Raw genomic sequence first — 16699 nt, forward strand, 5'->3', positions numbered from 1 at the left:
ACGGACAGGGAATCCATGATATATTACATGCCACTGTTAATCAGTTGATAAATATTGGTGTCATTTAAAATTTTCACACCAAGTCCACCCCAACAAAATTGGATAATAATTGGGGGTATTAGTAAACAGGATCTTGGAAGACTTCAACGCCTTTAGAACAAATGTGCACGATTAATCTGTCAAAAACCAAAATGGTGTCATGCTACCCCTCTTCTAAATGAACTACATTGGCTACCTGTTTCTGATAGAATACATTATCGAATACTTGTTCAAACCTATAAATCTCTGTCAACCACACTACCTTCTTACATTTCTTCATTATTTCAGCAACAAAGATCTTCATACTCTCTTCGTTCTGCAGCCGCTCCTTCCCATGTCATTCCAAAATCTCTTGCCCCCCCCCGTCTTTGGAACAAACACCCTCCATCTCTTCGAAACCTCTCTTCTCTTGACCTCTTCAAAAAACATCTCAAAACACACTTCTATAACCATAAACCTTAACTTGTCTTATGCAATCAACAACGCTTTGTATCCTCTGGAAAAAGCGCTATATAAATCCAATTATCATTATTAATAATCCCTCTCACCCCCTCTCCCATTAGTCTGCAAACACAGACTCATAACTGACACTTTAACCAATAACAGGGTCTAGAGTAAAGACTAGACTACTTCAGACTCTGCATTATGCACTATGTGTATTGCGAAAACCAGGGGTCTGTGCCTCCAGACTACTCTCCGTCTCTTCCTTTCCCTCCCTCTCCTTTCCCTTCCTCTCTCTTCCTTTCTCTCCTTTCCCTTCCTCTCTCTCTCTCTTCTTCCTTGTTATTTTATCCTCCCTCCCTCCCTGTCAATGCCTAATATACAAATCACTTCCATTATGTGAGAAACCAATCAATTTCAACCCGTTTGAAATTCCTATTTGGATATATCTCTTTCTTTTAGAATATTTCCACTCAATTCCCTCTTATGGGGTGTTGCAAGAAACTTGCGATCAATTGCAAGTCTATTTTGGGTCCCCGAATCAATTGCAAGTTGGCATTTGATTGCCAATCTGCTCCTTGAAACAAGGAGTGTAATCTGATAAGCTACAACTAAAATTGATCTATCAATTGTAAAATAGCAACCGAATATTTGCAATTGATTGTAAATATTTTCTTGCAACACCCCCTAGACATACATCTTTCTAGACTTGCATACTTTCCAGACACACCACTCATTTTGAAAATTAGATTAAAAAGACTAAAAAAAATCTTTTACAATACTAATGGAAATACATTTTATTTACAATTCAATACAATGTAAACCACAGTAGAATATCATTTTGTAGATTTTTTTTCATCAATTGTATTTTATCTTGGGCAAACATTTAAAAATATACTTTTAAACAAAAACTGGAAGCCTTTTCAGCAAAAAATCTTTTTCCCACCCATTCCTAAAGGTACACATATGTGTGTAACCCCTGGGAATTTCTTTCCAAACAAAAATGTGAGTTATGCCACGAATTAGTACAATTTGAAAATAAGACATTCATGATTGTGATTATAAATATTCCACAAGAAATAAAGAGACGATTACATATGAGAAATTATACTGTCAAGGCTTAATAGTAATGATTTATCAATCGAGATGTATATACAATTTCACGAAATAATCCTCAGAAATAAGCAGAGTTTGTTCAGCCATTGCCAGTTTTTCAAGTGTATGGCTCAAACTAAACAGAATTCAGAAAAAGAAAATATTCATATATGATTTTATTTATGTACAGTTATCTACAGAAGTTTACATAAATTGAGAGAATTTGAAATATAAAAGAATGAAAGCAAAGAGGAGAGTAAAAAGTGAAACAAATAATTTTCCTAACTACACTTTCTGAGCGAGATTCAATAAGGCACTTTTCTTTCTTTGATTAATGAATCAATTAATTGAACGTAATACTGCACACCTTAAGCTGACACCATGTAACAATAGTTTCCTTTTCAAATCAATAAAACCCCAAATAAAAACAAACCCCAACAACTTTCTAATACACCTCTAAAGATAGGCGTTTTAAAAATGCTAAAAAAGAACAATTGAAAATAATAATAATAAAAACTCCTGTTGAAATCAATATAACACCAATAAAATAAAACCAAACATTTTTCTAATACACCTCTAAGGATAGACCTTTTAAAAGAAATAGAAATGACATTTGAAAATAATAAAAACATTTCCCATAAAGTACAACTATTGTAGGAAATTCCCAGACAGGTGTTGGTCTCAGAAACTTTTTTTTTAATATTCACCAAATTATCAAATTTCATTTACATAATGAACAGATGATACAGGCAACTTTACTTATTTATCATGATTATTATAAATAACAAATATGTGGTTATATCACCACCCAAGGAATGGAATATCAGATCAACAAAATCCCTCTTTTTTCCTAACAAAAAATAATTTAGAAAATAGGCATCTGTGACCTGCACACGCCTTGCAAGTCGCTACTTACATTAGACATATTTAATTTTAAATAACAAAAACTCTGCCTAACGACTAGACTATTAATAAAACAAACAGGGGCATACATATATCTAACCTTTTTTTAATGTAACAGACAAAATAGGCAGTTTACTTATTTTGGCAATTCATACACAGGGTTACTCTTTTGTTTCTACATTATGAATGTTTCACACAATAGTTCTCATAAATATTCATAATTCACTAATTAATATTCATAATTATCTCATTTCCTAGTCACTCATGAATAAACATTAATAACACATTCAGCTGTTGTTTGGCACAAGAAGATAAAAGAAGAGTGGACTTTCCACTACCAATAAAACAAGAAATTAAAAAAAAAATCCTCAAAATTAAAGGTAAAAAAGGGAAAATAAACATTAAAATAAGAACATATCTGTTCACATCTAGGAAAAAAATGTCATGAAACATTTAGTCTGATTTTCACGGACTATTTGTTATAAGCTACAGAAATCCTGGCAGCTGATTGGCTCAGACCAACATTGTCAGTGAAAATCACTGAAAATTTGTTTCATGAAAGGCTCCCCTGGAAATAAGAGCACAACCCTGAATTCTCCTAAAAAAAGATGGAAAACAAAAACAAATAAATATTAATATGTATATATACTTATCTATCTACAAATTCTACATCACACTAACACCCATTTTCTCTCATTGTTTAAAACAAAAAAAATAATTAAAAATAATCAGTTTTTTCCCTGACTGAATATTAAGCACCATGGCATAAATACTAAATTAAATGCAGAGCAAAAGGGAGCCGATACTCGTACTGAATCGTTGAAAGCAAAATATTAAAGTGTTTTGAAACTTTGAAGCTATGTTCAAATCATAATTATTGACCATTCCTCAAAACTTTGTGGATCATTTGCACGTCAAATTTGCCAAAATCTAACAGATTTCTAAAGTCCCGAAGGATTCAACTTGAACAGATACATCTGCATATTCTATCCAACATCTATCTGCTATATAGTGATTTTCTGATTTGCCATTATTTATCAAAACATTTACAAGGAATGATCCATAATCATACTTTCTTACAAACCTTGGTTAGGGGAAAACTATTCCTCAGACAAATCTTGAGGCCGGCAGCATTACAATAATAATAAAAACAGCTTTTCAAAGGCTAACTGAGTTTCTACATGTCTATTGTGGTAGGTATGTTTTTTTTTGTTCATCTAACAAACCTGAATATTAACATCATAACGATGCACACAAAATTACTATTAGAATTAATTAACAAGCCATGATCCTTAAGTAATATATTACCATTCATATAATGTTCGATCCTCACTTGGAATACATAATCATTAATACTTTTTGACCAAGAAATCATTTCTCTTTTTTTTTTCCAGAGATCGTTTCTCAGTTTTCATTTCAATGGCCATGATTGCCAATAATTCATTATTCATTTAATTTCAAATCCATTATCAATATCACATATACATACTTTATGAAGATTCAAATAATCTTCTAAATTAAAATACGACAAGGCACAAGTTATACTTTTTATCCATACCCAATTGAATAGTCACTCACTGTCTTCCTTGGAAATAAATTAATATTCTGTATTCAGATTGGAGCAATTAACTGAAACATCACCCCTCCTTTATTTATTTATATTCACAAATTGACTGATAAACAATTCTGTGAGTTAAATAGATATTATCAAACATTTAAAGGCAGTGGCTGATCTTACTAGATAAACTAGACATAGCATTCCTATGACAAGGGCAACTCCATCCAACACTAACATGGCGCGGCGCAGGTTCTTGGTTCGAAACCCAATCTGGGCCTGAACCACACGTCGAGCCAAGGAGACATGACTGCCTACCATTCACAACCTCAAGTCACAAAATTGACTCACCCTCAAGCACTCATTTTCAAGTTACTTTCATGGCTAGATGGCGGCCAAAAATCAAGCTCCCTTAAAAACAACCAAGTTTACCGGGGGTATACAGTCTTTAAATATAATTAGCTATTTCATTGTTCCAACGGTCTTTAAACTTCACCTGTTCGAAGTGATTGGACAATGCGGACACACCTTAACTGGATTGAGAATAAAGCAGACGTTCTTTCTAATTTGTATTCTATTAAAATGCCAGCAAAGAAAGAATATACGCCAAATACTTATTCTGGAAGCTCAAAAAAAGGGTGAGACATAACTCTTAATGGCAGCAGTAACAGTTTGGCCGATCTAATCCAACCTATAAGCTCCAGCTTTCCGATAAACATTACACCAACAGCCTACCGATTATCTCATCTCTATAAAATGATGTTAATTTATTTTAAAAGATAAATGACTTAGCGAGGTATTACGTTTCTACACAGACCAAGGAGAATGTTTGCTTCATGCAAAGAGATGTTAATTCACTTGTTAGAGGAGCGGTTGATGAGGGCCATCGTATCGACAGGAATGATCTTGGCTTCCATATCAGGGTGCATGATGTAGGCCTCGTAGCCGGTCTCTTCGCTCTCCACACCAGCGACCTCCGACCCCTGCCCCGTCATCATGGCGGCAGCCATCTTGGCAAAGCTCGGGGCTTCTGGGGCTATGTTGTCAAGGAGGGCGTGGCTATCGTCATGGTAACGATGATCAACGCCTGCGAAGGCATCTTCTTCGTCTTGGTACGAGAGCAGGGTGCGAGATGAGCGCACTGTAAGGTATAGGGATGAAAATAAAATAACATTGGCTTTTTAGACCCATATCTTTCCTTCTCTATCCAACTACCATCAAACCCGTTCTTTTTATATGGCTTACATCTGAATATTTTGCATTTATTTGAATTCTCGATATTTTCGAGGTTATGCCAAACCAGCTACAACAGCATAAACCAAATCACCAGTTTACAAAAACTTTCGAGAGTTTCCTTACAATTCAAGTCATGACCACAATCGATCATTATCTTTAATCTCTTTTTCTTTTTCCCTTTGTCCTTCTCTTTCTCTTTCTCTTTCCTTCCTCCTCCTTCTCCCCTTCCTTCCCTAATCTAAACGAAATAACTGCGATAACTTACTAGAGTTGGTGGCATAGGGGTCTTCGTCGTCTGAACCGTACGCTGGCTTGGGACCGTACATCCTGAAAATCGGGTCCGGCTGGTCCTCGTCATTGTCGCCATGGAAACTGGGGGCGGAGTACTGAATGTTGTTACCATAGGGACCAAAGAATGGGTGTGGCATGTCGTTGTTGGGCGGGGACGAAGAGAAGATCTTGGGCAGGTGTTGGTTACTGCTCAAGAAAGAATGGGGGGTCCAGGATCCCAGGAAGACTGCAAAACATAAAACTAAAACCTGCAAAGACAAAAGCGGAAAGAAATTTGTTGGTGATCAATAAAATGCAAACCTCTATCTAAGAGATGAATACATGGGCAATTCAAATTTACATAGGTGCAAATAAAATCTGTTTGTGTTTTGAGACAAACAGATGCCATCATCAAATTCCTATCAACCTTTTTGTGCATTCAACGGCATTGACGCCCAGATTAAATTTTTTTTATTGAACTTCATGAACTGCTAAAGCCATGATAACTTGAGAGTATGAACTATAAAATAATAACAGAAAACTCATTTCAGGAAGGTAAAAAAACAAAACACAGAAACATGTAATAGAGTCAGATTTACATATCTATGAAACGGTCCATCTGCAACTTTCGGATATAATGAAACACACGAAATACAAGTTTATTGTGATGAAAATAGATCAATGGTTGAACATGTATTCAAAGTAAATATTTGAGCAATCTTATTTCTATCGAATGTTTTTTTTTTAATGGTGGTTTAGCAGAAACTTAAAAGTATCCCATCACCTTCCTACAAACAACATGAACTTAGAACCCTAAAGTGTAACTTTATTATGAGAAGCCTGACTCAGAGGCAAAGGAAAAGGAATGGTGCAGAAAAAAAAAAATGTCAAGATACTATATAATGAAAACAATCACTATCTGTATCAATCATGACAAGAGTGAATATGGGTAGAGATAAATGGAAGGGTGTGGGGACGGGAGGTTGGCGGAAGGGGTGGATGAGGTATAGGGTGTATCAACAATCATGAATTTAGGAAATTTCACAGCATTTGCAATGTTTTAAAGGTATTGTTTAACTTTGTGAGCAGCCGATTAAAAAAATTCTCAAACCAAGATGAAACATGTGTACAAGTGCATGTATTAGAACTAATAAACCCTGAAAACAACCATTATTGAGAATGAAAAGCTAAAACTACAAGGCAAACCTCGATTTTGTAAATAGGCGTCTTAAAGACGCCTAAATAGTACACATAAGTGTATGGGATGAAATTAAGATGGTGTTTTCGGTCACTTTATATTTCAATTTTTGAAGCACTAAATAATTATTTTCGAACGCAATTTTTTCTGGGCTTCATTTTTGTAACATATCACAGACACAGGTGACAAGTGTGACCTTCTAGCTCAGATTTTTTAAAAGTCAAACCAATGTTTAATATGGCAGTGATTTTGCTGAAAATAGGAAAGACACCGCATTTCCCACAGGAGCTTATAGTAAAAAAACAAGTTTGAATAACAAACAAAAAGGAAAGACCACAAAAAATAATAGGAGAGCTCAGAAAGGTAAAATATAAGCTTGTTGTGCCATATTAGGAATTGTTAGAATGTTGGTTTGCTGTAGATTAACAAAGATGCAATGGAGGAAAGAAAGATATTGGCCGAGATGCATTTATTTATAATCAATCTATCACTGAGTAATCGAATATGAGTATAACCACGTATATGTATGTCAGTCAGAGTTTCAATTGAGAAGAGAGATGCAATCAAAATATTTTTTTTCTTCATTTCTGTCATCAAATAGTATTTTTTCGACAAGGCACATGGGTTATCTACAAAATTTGCTCAAATTTTCAAATTCTGAAATTTGCAAAACCTTGAATAATTTTTACTATAGATATTTGCAACTTGAAAGTGAAAAAGTAATGATCAGTCACCTGTTATCTCATGAATATGCAAATGTTCTTTTGAATATTCAAATTAGGCAAGCATGGTATGAAAAGTAGATGCAGAAGCCATGATTAAAATGAGATTTAAAAAAAATAATTCTGTTTCGAAGAGATTTAAAACCCCACCTGTGCCTTGTCCTAAAAATCGTTGATTGCACTAAAATGCCCTATAGAGGGCCTCCTTCATCATCTCAATCTCTTGGTATTGCACTGTCTCTGGCTGTGGTGGCGGGACTCGGTAGGGGGCTGTCATGTGGGGGCGGTGTGCGTATGATACATGATCGGGCGGGTGAACGAGCGGGCGGGCAGGCCATGGGGAGGTGATAAGCAAGCATGGAGGGAAAGGGGAGGGGGGAAATAAAATGGACACAAAAAACAGCACAATAAATAATAAAGTCACACACACACATGATAATATGTGTCATGATTGCTACGTGCGTCTGCGATGACTGATCAATGTTATCGATTAAGTTCACTGGTATGTGCGAGAAAATTTATCATTTGTAAAATGTGTTAGCTATATATATATATAAAATATGGACTAAATATAATATTAGTTCATTCAATGAAGATAAAAATAGTATCAATACACTAAAATACTGCACTATCAAAATCAAAACTACAAACACAGCTGCACAGCAAATTGCTTTCATTTAACAATTTCAGTTAAACCTTATTTTTCAAAAGCATTGTTATTAGGGGATTAATGTTTCAAACTAACAGTATCCTTAAAATAAACATGAAATTGCTTTCATTTCAAAATAATATCTGTTAAGCATTTCTTTTACAGCACCACCAAAAAAAACCCCAGATGTTTGAAAATATATTAAAATGTACCGTAAAAATAAATATGAAACTAGAACAGAAAGGGACATAAAAACTTAATTTTAAAAGATAGGCAAAAGAAACTCGGAAGATATGTATCACATTTCAAAAGAAGGAGTATAACTATTTCTTTTGATGTAATTTCTGTTTAGAAAAGGTTTTGTTAATCATAAATCAAAACTGATTATTCATTAAAAATCGAACCAGCTTAGAATTAAATGGTCAATGACTAAGCATTGAGATGTTATGTCATAGATTGTGTTTAACTATTGGGAGGCTTGAATAGTCTTATGTAATTCATAATCACAGCAATAAAGTTTTACAGTATGTTGTTTGAAATATGTTCTGGGGAGAAGGTGTATCTTTCATTTTCATCTATTCTGTTACTGGTAGGCGGTAGACTCTCTGTCTGCGTTATACTACACGCATTACAACAATCCTTGATTATTTCCAAGAATTGCTATGTGTTAATTTTACAAGCTTGCCATCTCTATTGCATTTCCAATAATCATGACCAATGAGCTCTATGATTTAGAGGGAGGGGAGAAGAGAGGGGTAGCCACTGAGGGGTTTAAGGGGGTGGGATGGGGATGAATTCTGAGAGGAGAGGGTGGGGGGATTGGAATTTAGTTTAGTGAGAGGGGAAGAGGAGGGTGGGGTTGAGTTCAGTGAGGGAGGGGGATTGGAGTTGAGTGGAGGGAGGGGTGGGTGGGTTGAGTTCAGTGAGAGAGGGAAAGAGGGGGTTGAGTTCAGTGAGGGAGGGGAGGGAGGGGGATTGGAGTTGAGTGGAGGGAGGGGTGGGTGGGTTGAGTTCAGTGAGAGAGGGGAAGAGGAGGGTGGGGTTGAGTTCAGTGAGAGAGGGGAAGAGGAGGGTGGGGTTGAGTTCAGTGAGGGAGGGGTGGGATTGGGTTTGAGTTCTGTGAGGGGGAGGGAGGTGGGGGAGATTCTGAGGGCGGGGTGTGCGTAATCAGAGTAGGGATTCATCATGGGAGCTCATCCTGTGGATGGCTTTCATTTTTTTCCCTCCAAATTTGGTGCAGAATTTCCTGTAATGTGTCCTAACCCCAAGGGTGAACACACAAGCTGTGGATGCTAATTAACAGATTCCCCCCAATTTTTCTGAGATCTATTTATGATACAAGCATGACCATGCAGCTCATTATCATCATGGTTAAATGAATTTGACCTTCAAAAAATGTCCTCAAATGGACTGCATGAAGAAAGTTTGCCAACAATCACGAATGGCATGCAAGTATAACTCCATTTGTGTTGCAAATTTAGCTTCAGCTTAATATCTGATACTAATGCGTGAGAAATCAATCTTAATCTGATGCTAATCCATTATAAATTAATCTGATGTTAATCTTACCATGAGGCAAGTACCGGTCTGAGTTGAATGAGCTTTGATAGGCTTGGAGATCTTGTTGACGATAGACTGAAGTTTGGAGAGCTGTGAGACGAGCGATTGGTTGGTGTTCTCTAGGTTCTCGACTTTGCGTTTCAGTTCCGTGTTCTCGCTCGTGTATGAATCCATTCTGAGAGGTTAATTGAAGAAGATAATTATTGATTTTCTTCTTCCAACCCGTAGCCGTTTAGATATTTGTGAGATATCCATGAAGAAATTGTAATCTTCACTTGATAACAATGATGCCCCAACATCCCTACCCCCTTAAAAATAAACATAAACAGAAATCTTCCCCAAGGAGTGGAGAAAGACCTAAACAAAAGGGAACGTTACTATCATTTTATTAGAATATTTCTTCTTTTTTAATTGGGATAGAAACTGTTTATATTATTGTAAACACATAGGAGTTTGGACACCTGCCATTTTTTCTTTGGTTTTCAGATAGTCTAAGGAAATGATTTTTCTCACCTTTTTTCTAGAGCTTCCAGGTATTCCTTCTTCTTCCGTCGACTTTCCTGAGCTGAGATCTAGAAGGGAAACCACACGAGAATTTCATATTTTTTGTTTCTCTTGTTAAAAAAAAATAATTTCCTGATTTAGAAAACACACCAGAGTTTTGCTGTATCCCTAATCGTAAACCCATCATTGGGGTCTGTGCCACAATGAAACTATGGTAACTTTGCTATTTAAGAGTATTTACCATGGTAACAAGGCTTGGCAGACAATCAAAACTAAGGTTTCAAAGACAGCTGCCATAACTGCAAAGCTTCATGAATCTTTTAATAGCTAGGCTTGCATCATTTGCATTTTGTCTCATACCAATGGGGAAAATCAAGATGACAAAATGTAGTGTAAATATATCAGTTGATCATCTGAAAGAATGACAGTCAGTCCATGTTATAGCAAATAATAATTTTACCCAAAAGAGCTTATACATAATAGCATGGTGACACAACATTTTCCCCAGGCCTTATTTCGTCTAAGACACAGGGTTTGGTTTGGTTTTATTTACCGTATAAAAATCACAATAAAATACATTGCACAAGATATGAGAATAAATATAAATATCTAAACATGCACATAAAAATATACGGATGGATCACTCTATTCAGAGCCATTGATATAATGGCTCTGTTCTTCCTAGAGGTCCAGTAAGGGTTAGGGTTGCAATAGTTATATGTCAGGTTTATGGTTAGGTTTAGGATAAGGTATAGTGTTAAATCCAGGGTTGAAGTTGGTGTGTGGAATTTACAGCGGAGCAATTGTCGCCAGAGCAAATGTCATGAAACCAATAGATTAGCCACAGGAGGAATACACTTGTGGGTAGTAGCCCAATTTGTACTCTGCCATGAGGATGCCATGTGGTTGAAACACAAACCCAAATTTATGCCGTTGTTAATCATTATGCTCTACTCAACATCCGTTACATCACTGATTTATGCTTCATTCGTCATTCTTTTGAAGATCAAAAGGCCTTCATAAATTTCAGGCTTACACTGTAACCTGATCCGATAGGAAAGAAAACAGCAACAATTTATGGACAGTCCTTCCCCAAGACCTTGTGACACTGTATTCCATTTTCATACGACATAAACCCATATGTCCCACATAAAAGGGGAAACCTGTTTTCAGAAATGGATCTTACAATCACCAAATATACATTTATAACTAAATTTTACACTAATAGTGAAGAGTGAACTCTTTTCTTTGATTTGAGACCAAATATCTAGCAAATTGCTTGCGCACAGCAGATCACAGATACTGAGGCCTTTCACTAATAATTTGCACAGAAAGTCGGCCGTAAATCTCTGCTCACTATTCAGCGATTTAGTGAAAGAAGCAACTCTCATTGAGTTCATTTTTTCTGGCAGGGGGTGGGCAATCACCCTTTGCCCAGATTCCCACACAATAGTTGTTTTCACTTTTCACTTCTAAGGGACCTATGGCTTTGCCTCCTCACCTTGTTCTTGATTTTCCTGCGGACTTTCTTGAGGGATTTTTCTTCAGCCTTGGTGAGGGGTAATTTGGTTGGAATTGGGTAGCCTTCCTGTCTCAGGGTCCTCTTCTCTTCCTCCGTCAGGTGCAGGGGTCCAGATTGGGGCAGTTTCTATTAATAAAAATATTACAAAGACATATTTGTAGGGATTGTTCTGTCTTTTCTGTAGATCAGGCTATTTTTTGTCAATTGGAGGTTCATCTTTTTTTAAGATTGAGTGCCCATCGATGGCTATTTGTTTTTTATATTGGTAGATTTTTTGCTGGAGTTTTTATAGTGGGGCATTTTATCATCATCACAACTTGCATCATTTTTTTCAATACCATTAGTGTCATGAAGAAGCTATCACCATCATTATTGTCATCACAACTATCATTATTTTCATTATCATAACCATCTTCATCATCACCACCACCAACACCATCATCATCACCATCATCATCTTCATCATCATCATTATCATCATCATCATCATCATTTTCACCATCATCATCATCATCATATCATCATCATCATCATATCATCATCATCATCACTATCATCATCATCATCATGATCATATCATTATCATCATCACCACCATCCTCCTCCTCCTCCCCCTCATCATCATCATTGACATGTTTACCTGGATGTTGGTGAAGAGCTGAGGAGAGACGGTTCGGCAGATTGATCTCTTGGCAGGTTGGATGGGTAAGGCACGGGGTGACGAGGGCGTGGACCTCTGTGGGCTCTCGCTCCCGTCGCTGTCGCTGGCAGTACTACCCGGTGGTGTCGGTGGCATCTGATGATTCGTATCCAGTCCTGAGGATGAAACAAACCACAGTCAAGATTAGGTTGGGGTCTTGAAATCTTAAATCTAGTAAATGTCAGGCTTTAGTTTTGTGTGTGTGACTGTGACTTCTGGTATGGTCCAGTGTAACAACTGGTAGAGTACAAGCAACCATGCACATCGATTGAAACTCCCATAAGTTGAAACTATGCAGAAGTTAAAGTTATTTACAAGACACCAGTCTTCAACCATCAATTAATTTGTTTCGTTGTGCAAGTTAAATTTTGTTAAGAAGGTGTTTATTAAACAATAAACATAATAAACATGCCTTCATCTTCCAAACCATTCTCCCCTCACCCTCCCTCCATCCCTTCTCTCCAACACTCTCCCCTCTCCACCCTGCCTCCGTCCTTTCCACCACACCTCTCTCCCCTCCCTTCTCATATTCCTCTTGTCAATGTATCATGATACATACCATTATCCACATTCATCATCGTCACCAATTCCAGCTTGATCTTCGAGCCTTCCTGCTTCTGCTGCAAGGTGGTCAACGTTGGTTTCAGTTCTCCGTTTCTGGTCAGTGATGTCCGATTGGCAGTGGTCAAGATGGATTTGACGCCGGTCAGCTTGTCCATGAGTAGATAGCCGGTGGTCAAGCCGGCGGGCGTGGTGGCGGTGGTGTGCTGGTTTGACGAGAGTAAGGAGATATGTTGGTGGTCCTCGGTCTCCGGAGAAACGGGAAGCATGTCATCGAGGCCTTCGGGATCGTAGTTGCTGTCCAAATCATCTGAAAGATTCATAGAGGAAGACAATAAATATACACTGAAGTATTGACCCTAAATGACCTTTGACCTTGGTCATGTGACATGAAACTCAGGCAGGATGTTCAGTAATACTTGATTAACCTTATGGCCAAGTTTCATGAACTAGGTCCATATACTTTCTAAGTTATGATGTCATTTCAAAAACTTAGCCTTCGGTTAAGATTTGGTGTTGACGCCGCCGCCGCCGTCGGAAAAGCGGCGCCTATAGTCTCACTCTGCTTTGCAGGTGAGACAAAAATTAGCTAATGCATTGAAATTCTACTGTTACAGATTCATGCCCCCATTGGCTATCCATAGTTAAAGCGCAACTTGAAACCAGAGTTTAAATTAAACCGGACATCAGAATACGGGCCATAGAATAAATCAAATTTCTTCCCACCTTCTTGCTTAATCTCCTTCATCATGGGCGAATTGGGTTCACTCATCATAGAGTAGCTATGCTCGTCGGTGATGTGGGGCGGCGACGGATCAATGGATTCTCCCGACACCATCTTGTCGGAGGAGAGCAGCGGGTCATCGTCAAACAGGTAATCATACTCGTAGTAGCTGGAGGAAGATAAGCCATCAAGGTGGTCGGTCATCGGCTGTAGGTCAAAGGTCAAGAAGAGATTTTACGGTTAGATTTTCAACAGCAAGGAATACGATGTTTAAAAAAAATCTTGGATCTTGTCATAATGTTATGATGTTGTCAAATCATAATGTTGAGTAGCAATACTTATTACTAGTATTTGGATAGAAGAATAATTGCAAACATTAAACACAAATAAATACTTTTAGAATTATGTATATTGACATGCATTACTTAAATAAAACTCATTAAATAGAATACAACAAATTGCTTTAATTCCTACAATGCCTATTAGCACAGACAGTATCTCTCGATCCTTTTGTCTTGATCCATCCGACAAAAACCCCACTCAAACACTTTCATCAAAGCAAATACTTAGTCTTTCCAAATCATCCTCACAATCTAAACCATGTCTTTTCGTTCACCTTCATTCATATAAACACTGCAACATGTGATCTATTAAACAAATGAGGTCAATTTGCGATCATATGATCACAAGAAATGTCCTTCCGTTATCATTCATGAAGACATGACCTTCAATGAGCTGTGTGACTTTCAGAGCTCAGTGATACTAAGCACACTCGCATGTGTATATAAAAGAATTGTGATACGTCAGTGATGACAAATAGAAAACACAGTCCCAATTTCATATTATTCAGACTATACATTAATGCATGGTACTTTACGAGCAATGTTCAATGATGGTGGTGGAAGTGTTTTTGTTTTCCTTCAATTTTCAATGTACATTGTTATCATGCCAATATTTTTACAATATTTATCTGGTTATGGAATTTTCATTCATTTATGACCATCAGGTTGAAATGAAAAGGGGGAGGGTTTTACTATGTGATAATAAGTACAAGTTCAAATACAAGTTACAACCCATCAAAACATGCCAATAGCATTTATCACTTTAGAAAGGTTGTGACCGTGTTGTTAAACTACTAGTATGCCCCCCCCCCACCTAAAATAGTCAAAAGTACAAAGTCAGATCCCAAGTTCAAATCCAAAACAATGACAAAAGAAAATTATCAATGATCTTATCAGATACTGTCAACAAGAACATGGTCTTTAAAAACCAATAGTAACTGATACAGCGTAGTTCTATCAAATTAATCTCACAATGCGATGTTACAAATTATACACTGGGAATGGAATGCTGTTTTGTGTGATAAGAGAAAGGCAATGGAACGGAGTACATTGTCATGTCCAAAGGTCAGATCCTTGATCATTCAAAATAATTCAAAGAATTACGATCAAGTTTCAAACCAGAGAGAATGGGTGGTTTGCTGATAATCAGACCAAGGTATTAGTCTAACTATTCCCTGATAAATCTAGGTTGCACCCCAACAATATAGACCTACATGTAACTTGTAGAGAATGCTCATGTCAATTTTACTTTTTCAATTTTCAGGACAACCAAAATTCAAGGACATTCATTATCAAATAAACACAGTTCTTGTATAGTGCACAACGCATATACCACATTATGATATAACGTCCCTATGAATTTACACGTACAGAGGACTTGGATATCATATATTTATATCATACATGTTTTTTTTCCTTCAAATTTCAAGTCAAAAATATATTTTGAACTAGGATTAAATTGATTCATAAAATGCAGGGAATGTGACAGCTTCATAAATGTAAATGCTAATATTTTCACCATGTTTGCAGTGGTTCAGAATCTACATCCTGTCTGAAACTAAATAATAAATGACTACGGTAAAAGTCCAAATCCAATCACCTGTTATAAATTCAAGGATCATTCAATATAGCAAACCAGATGGAAGGGAAAGGTGATCACGATGTATTGATCATGGTACATAGTACAATATAAACCTCTTTGAAGGGCATAGTAATATTTTCATTATAGTATCATTCATTGCATGGGCAAGAGAAGGGGGCAGAGCTGCCAAGTTGTATTTTGCATTTTCAGTATTCTTATCCCCCAAAATCAGTATTTTGACAAAAAAAATCAGTATTTTTACCGTGTGAGATAAATATTTTCCCCAAAAAAGTGTATTTCATAATAAAATGCTTGGCACACTCGCCCATCACGGCGCTCAAGCTGCATGCAAGCTTAAATGCGCACTGCTCTTGCAGATGAAAAAAAAAAACATTGAAACTTGTGTATAACTCACCCTGGTTTTTACAAAATGATTGAAAAAAAAAAACAAGTTACCTGAAATTACATTGATCTAATAACCATATTTGTGTACGTTTTATGAAATAGAGACATATAGAGATGATTTTTCTCAATAAATGACAATTTTTGTAAAAAAAAAAAAAAAAATTTGGTTGAAAAATCGTACTAAATACGGCCAAAAACGTACTGGTTGGCAGGTCTGAGGGGGGAGCAAGTGAGGATCATGCTAGAAAAGGGTTTGAGGAGTGGCAGGAATGAGAATAAATGGGGGGGGGAGGGAGAAAGGGGGGATAGCGATTGAAGAAAGTAGGCTGCAGGCAAAGACCCTGATCGAAAATTTGATCAAGTGGGTCTTCACACAAGACTAGCATATATAGAACTTGCTGTTTCAATTCCTGAGCAAGAGGGCCTTCTGTACATACATGAAGTCATTATAGGCTGCATATTCAGACCACTTGACTTGAGTGAAAGGTTTGCACAGCAGACTAGGGAGGGAAAAGAGGGGGAGGGGAGGGAAGAGGGGAGGGAAGAGGGGGGGAAGAGGGGAGGGAAGAGGGGGGGGGGGGGAGGGAAAAGAGGGGGGAGGAGGGAAAACTGGGTAAGGAGAGAAAATGGAGGTGAGGGAAGGGGAGCGAGGGGGGAAAGGTAGGAAGGGGAGACATGGGGACGAAAGGTGA

At 37.1% G+C, this 16699-nt stretch overlaps 1 protein-coding gene across 1 annotated transcript; it reads right to left on the reverse strand.

The window, feature by feature from the left end:
• Positions 1-1249: 1249 nt before the first annotated feature.
• Positions 1250-16095, reverse strand: LOC129282409 (cyclic AMP-responsive element-binding protein 3-like protein 2). Its single transcript, XM_064113756.1, has 8 exons — positions 13682-16095; positions 12954-13265; positions 12335-12510; positions 11674-11820; positions 10182-10240; positions 9678-9843; positions 5535-5808; positions 1250-5174 (listed from the first exon to the last, which is right to left on the reverse strand). The coding sequence occupies exons 1-8, from the start codon at positions 13881-13883 to the stop codon at positions 4888-4890; spliced, it is 1623 nt and encodes a 540-aa protein (XP_063969826.1). The 5' UTR covers positions 13884-16095; the 3' UTR covers positions 1250-4887.
• Positions 16096-16699: the final 604 nt, after the last annotated feature.

Source organism: Lytechinus pictus, chromosome 19 (assembly GCF_037042905.1).
Source record: "Lytechinus pictus isolate F3 Inbred chromosome 19, Lp3.0, whole genome shotgun sequence".
NCBI lineage: Eukaryota > Metazoa > Echinodermata > Echinoidea > Temnopleuroida > Toxopneustidae > Lytechinus > Lytechinus pictus.

Excerpts from the sequence above, each read along its gene's own strand:
- LOC129282409 (XM_064113756.1), bottom strand. The coding sequence starts at position 13,883 with ATGACCGACCACCTTGATGGCTTATCTTCCTCCAGCTACTACGAGTAT. Across the intron at positions 11,821-12,334 it reads AGCTCTTCACCAACATCCAG|AAACTGCCCCAATCTGGACC; the intron begins GTAAACATGTCA and ends TTTTATTAATAG. Across the intron at positions 9,844-10,181 it reads CTGGAAGCTCTAGAAAAAAG|AATGGATTCATACACGAGCG; the intron begins GTGAGAAAAATC and ends TTAACCTCTCAG.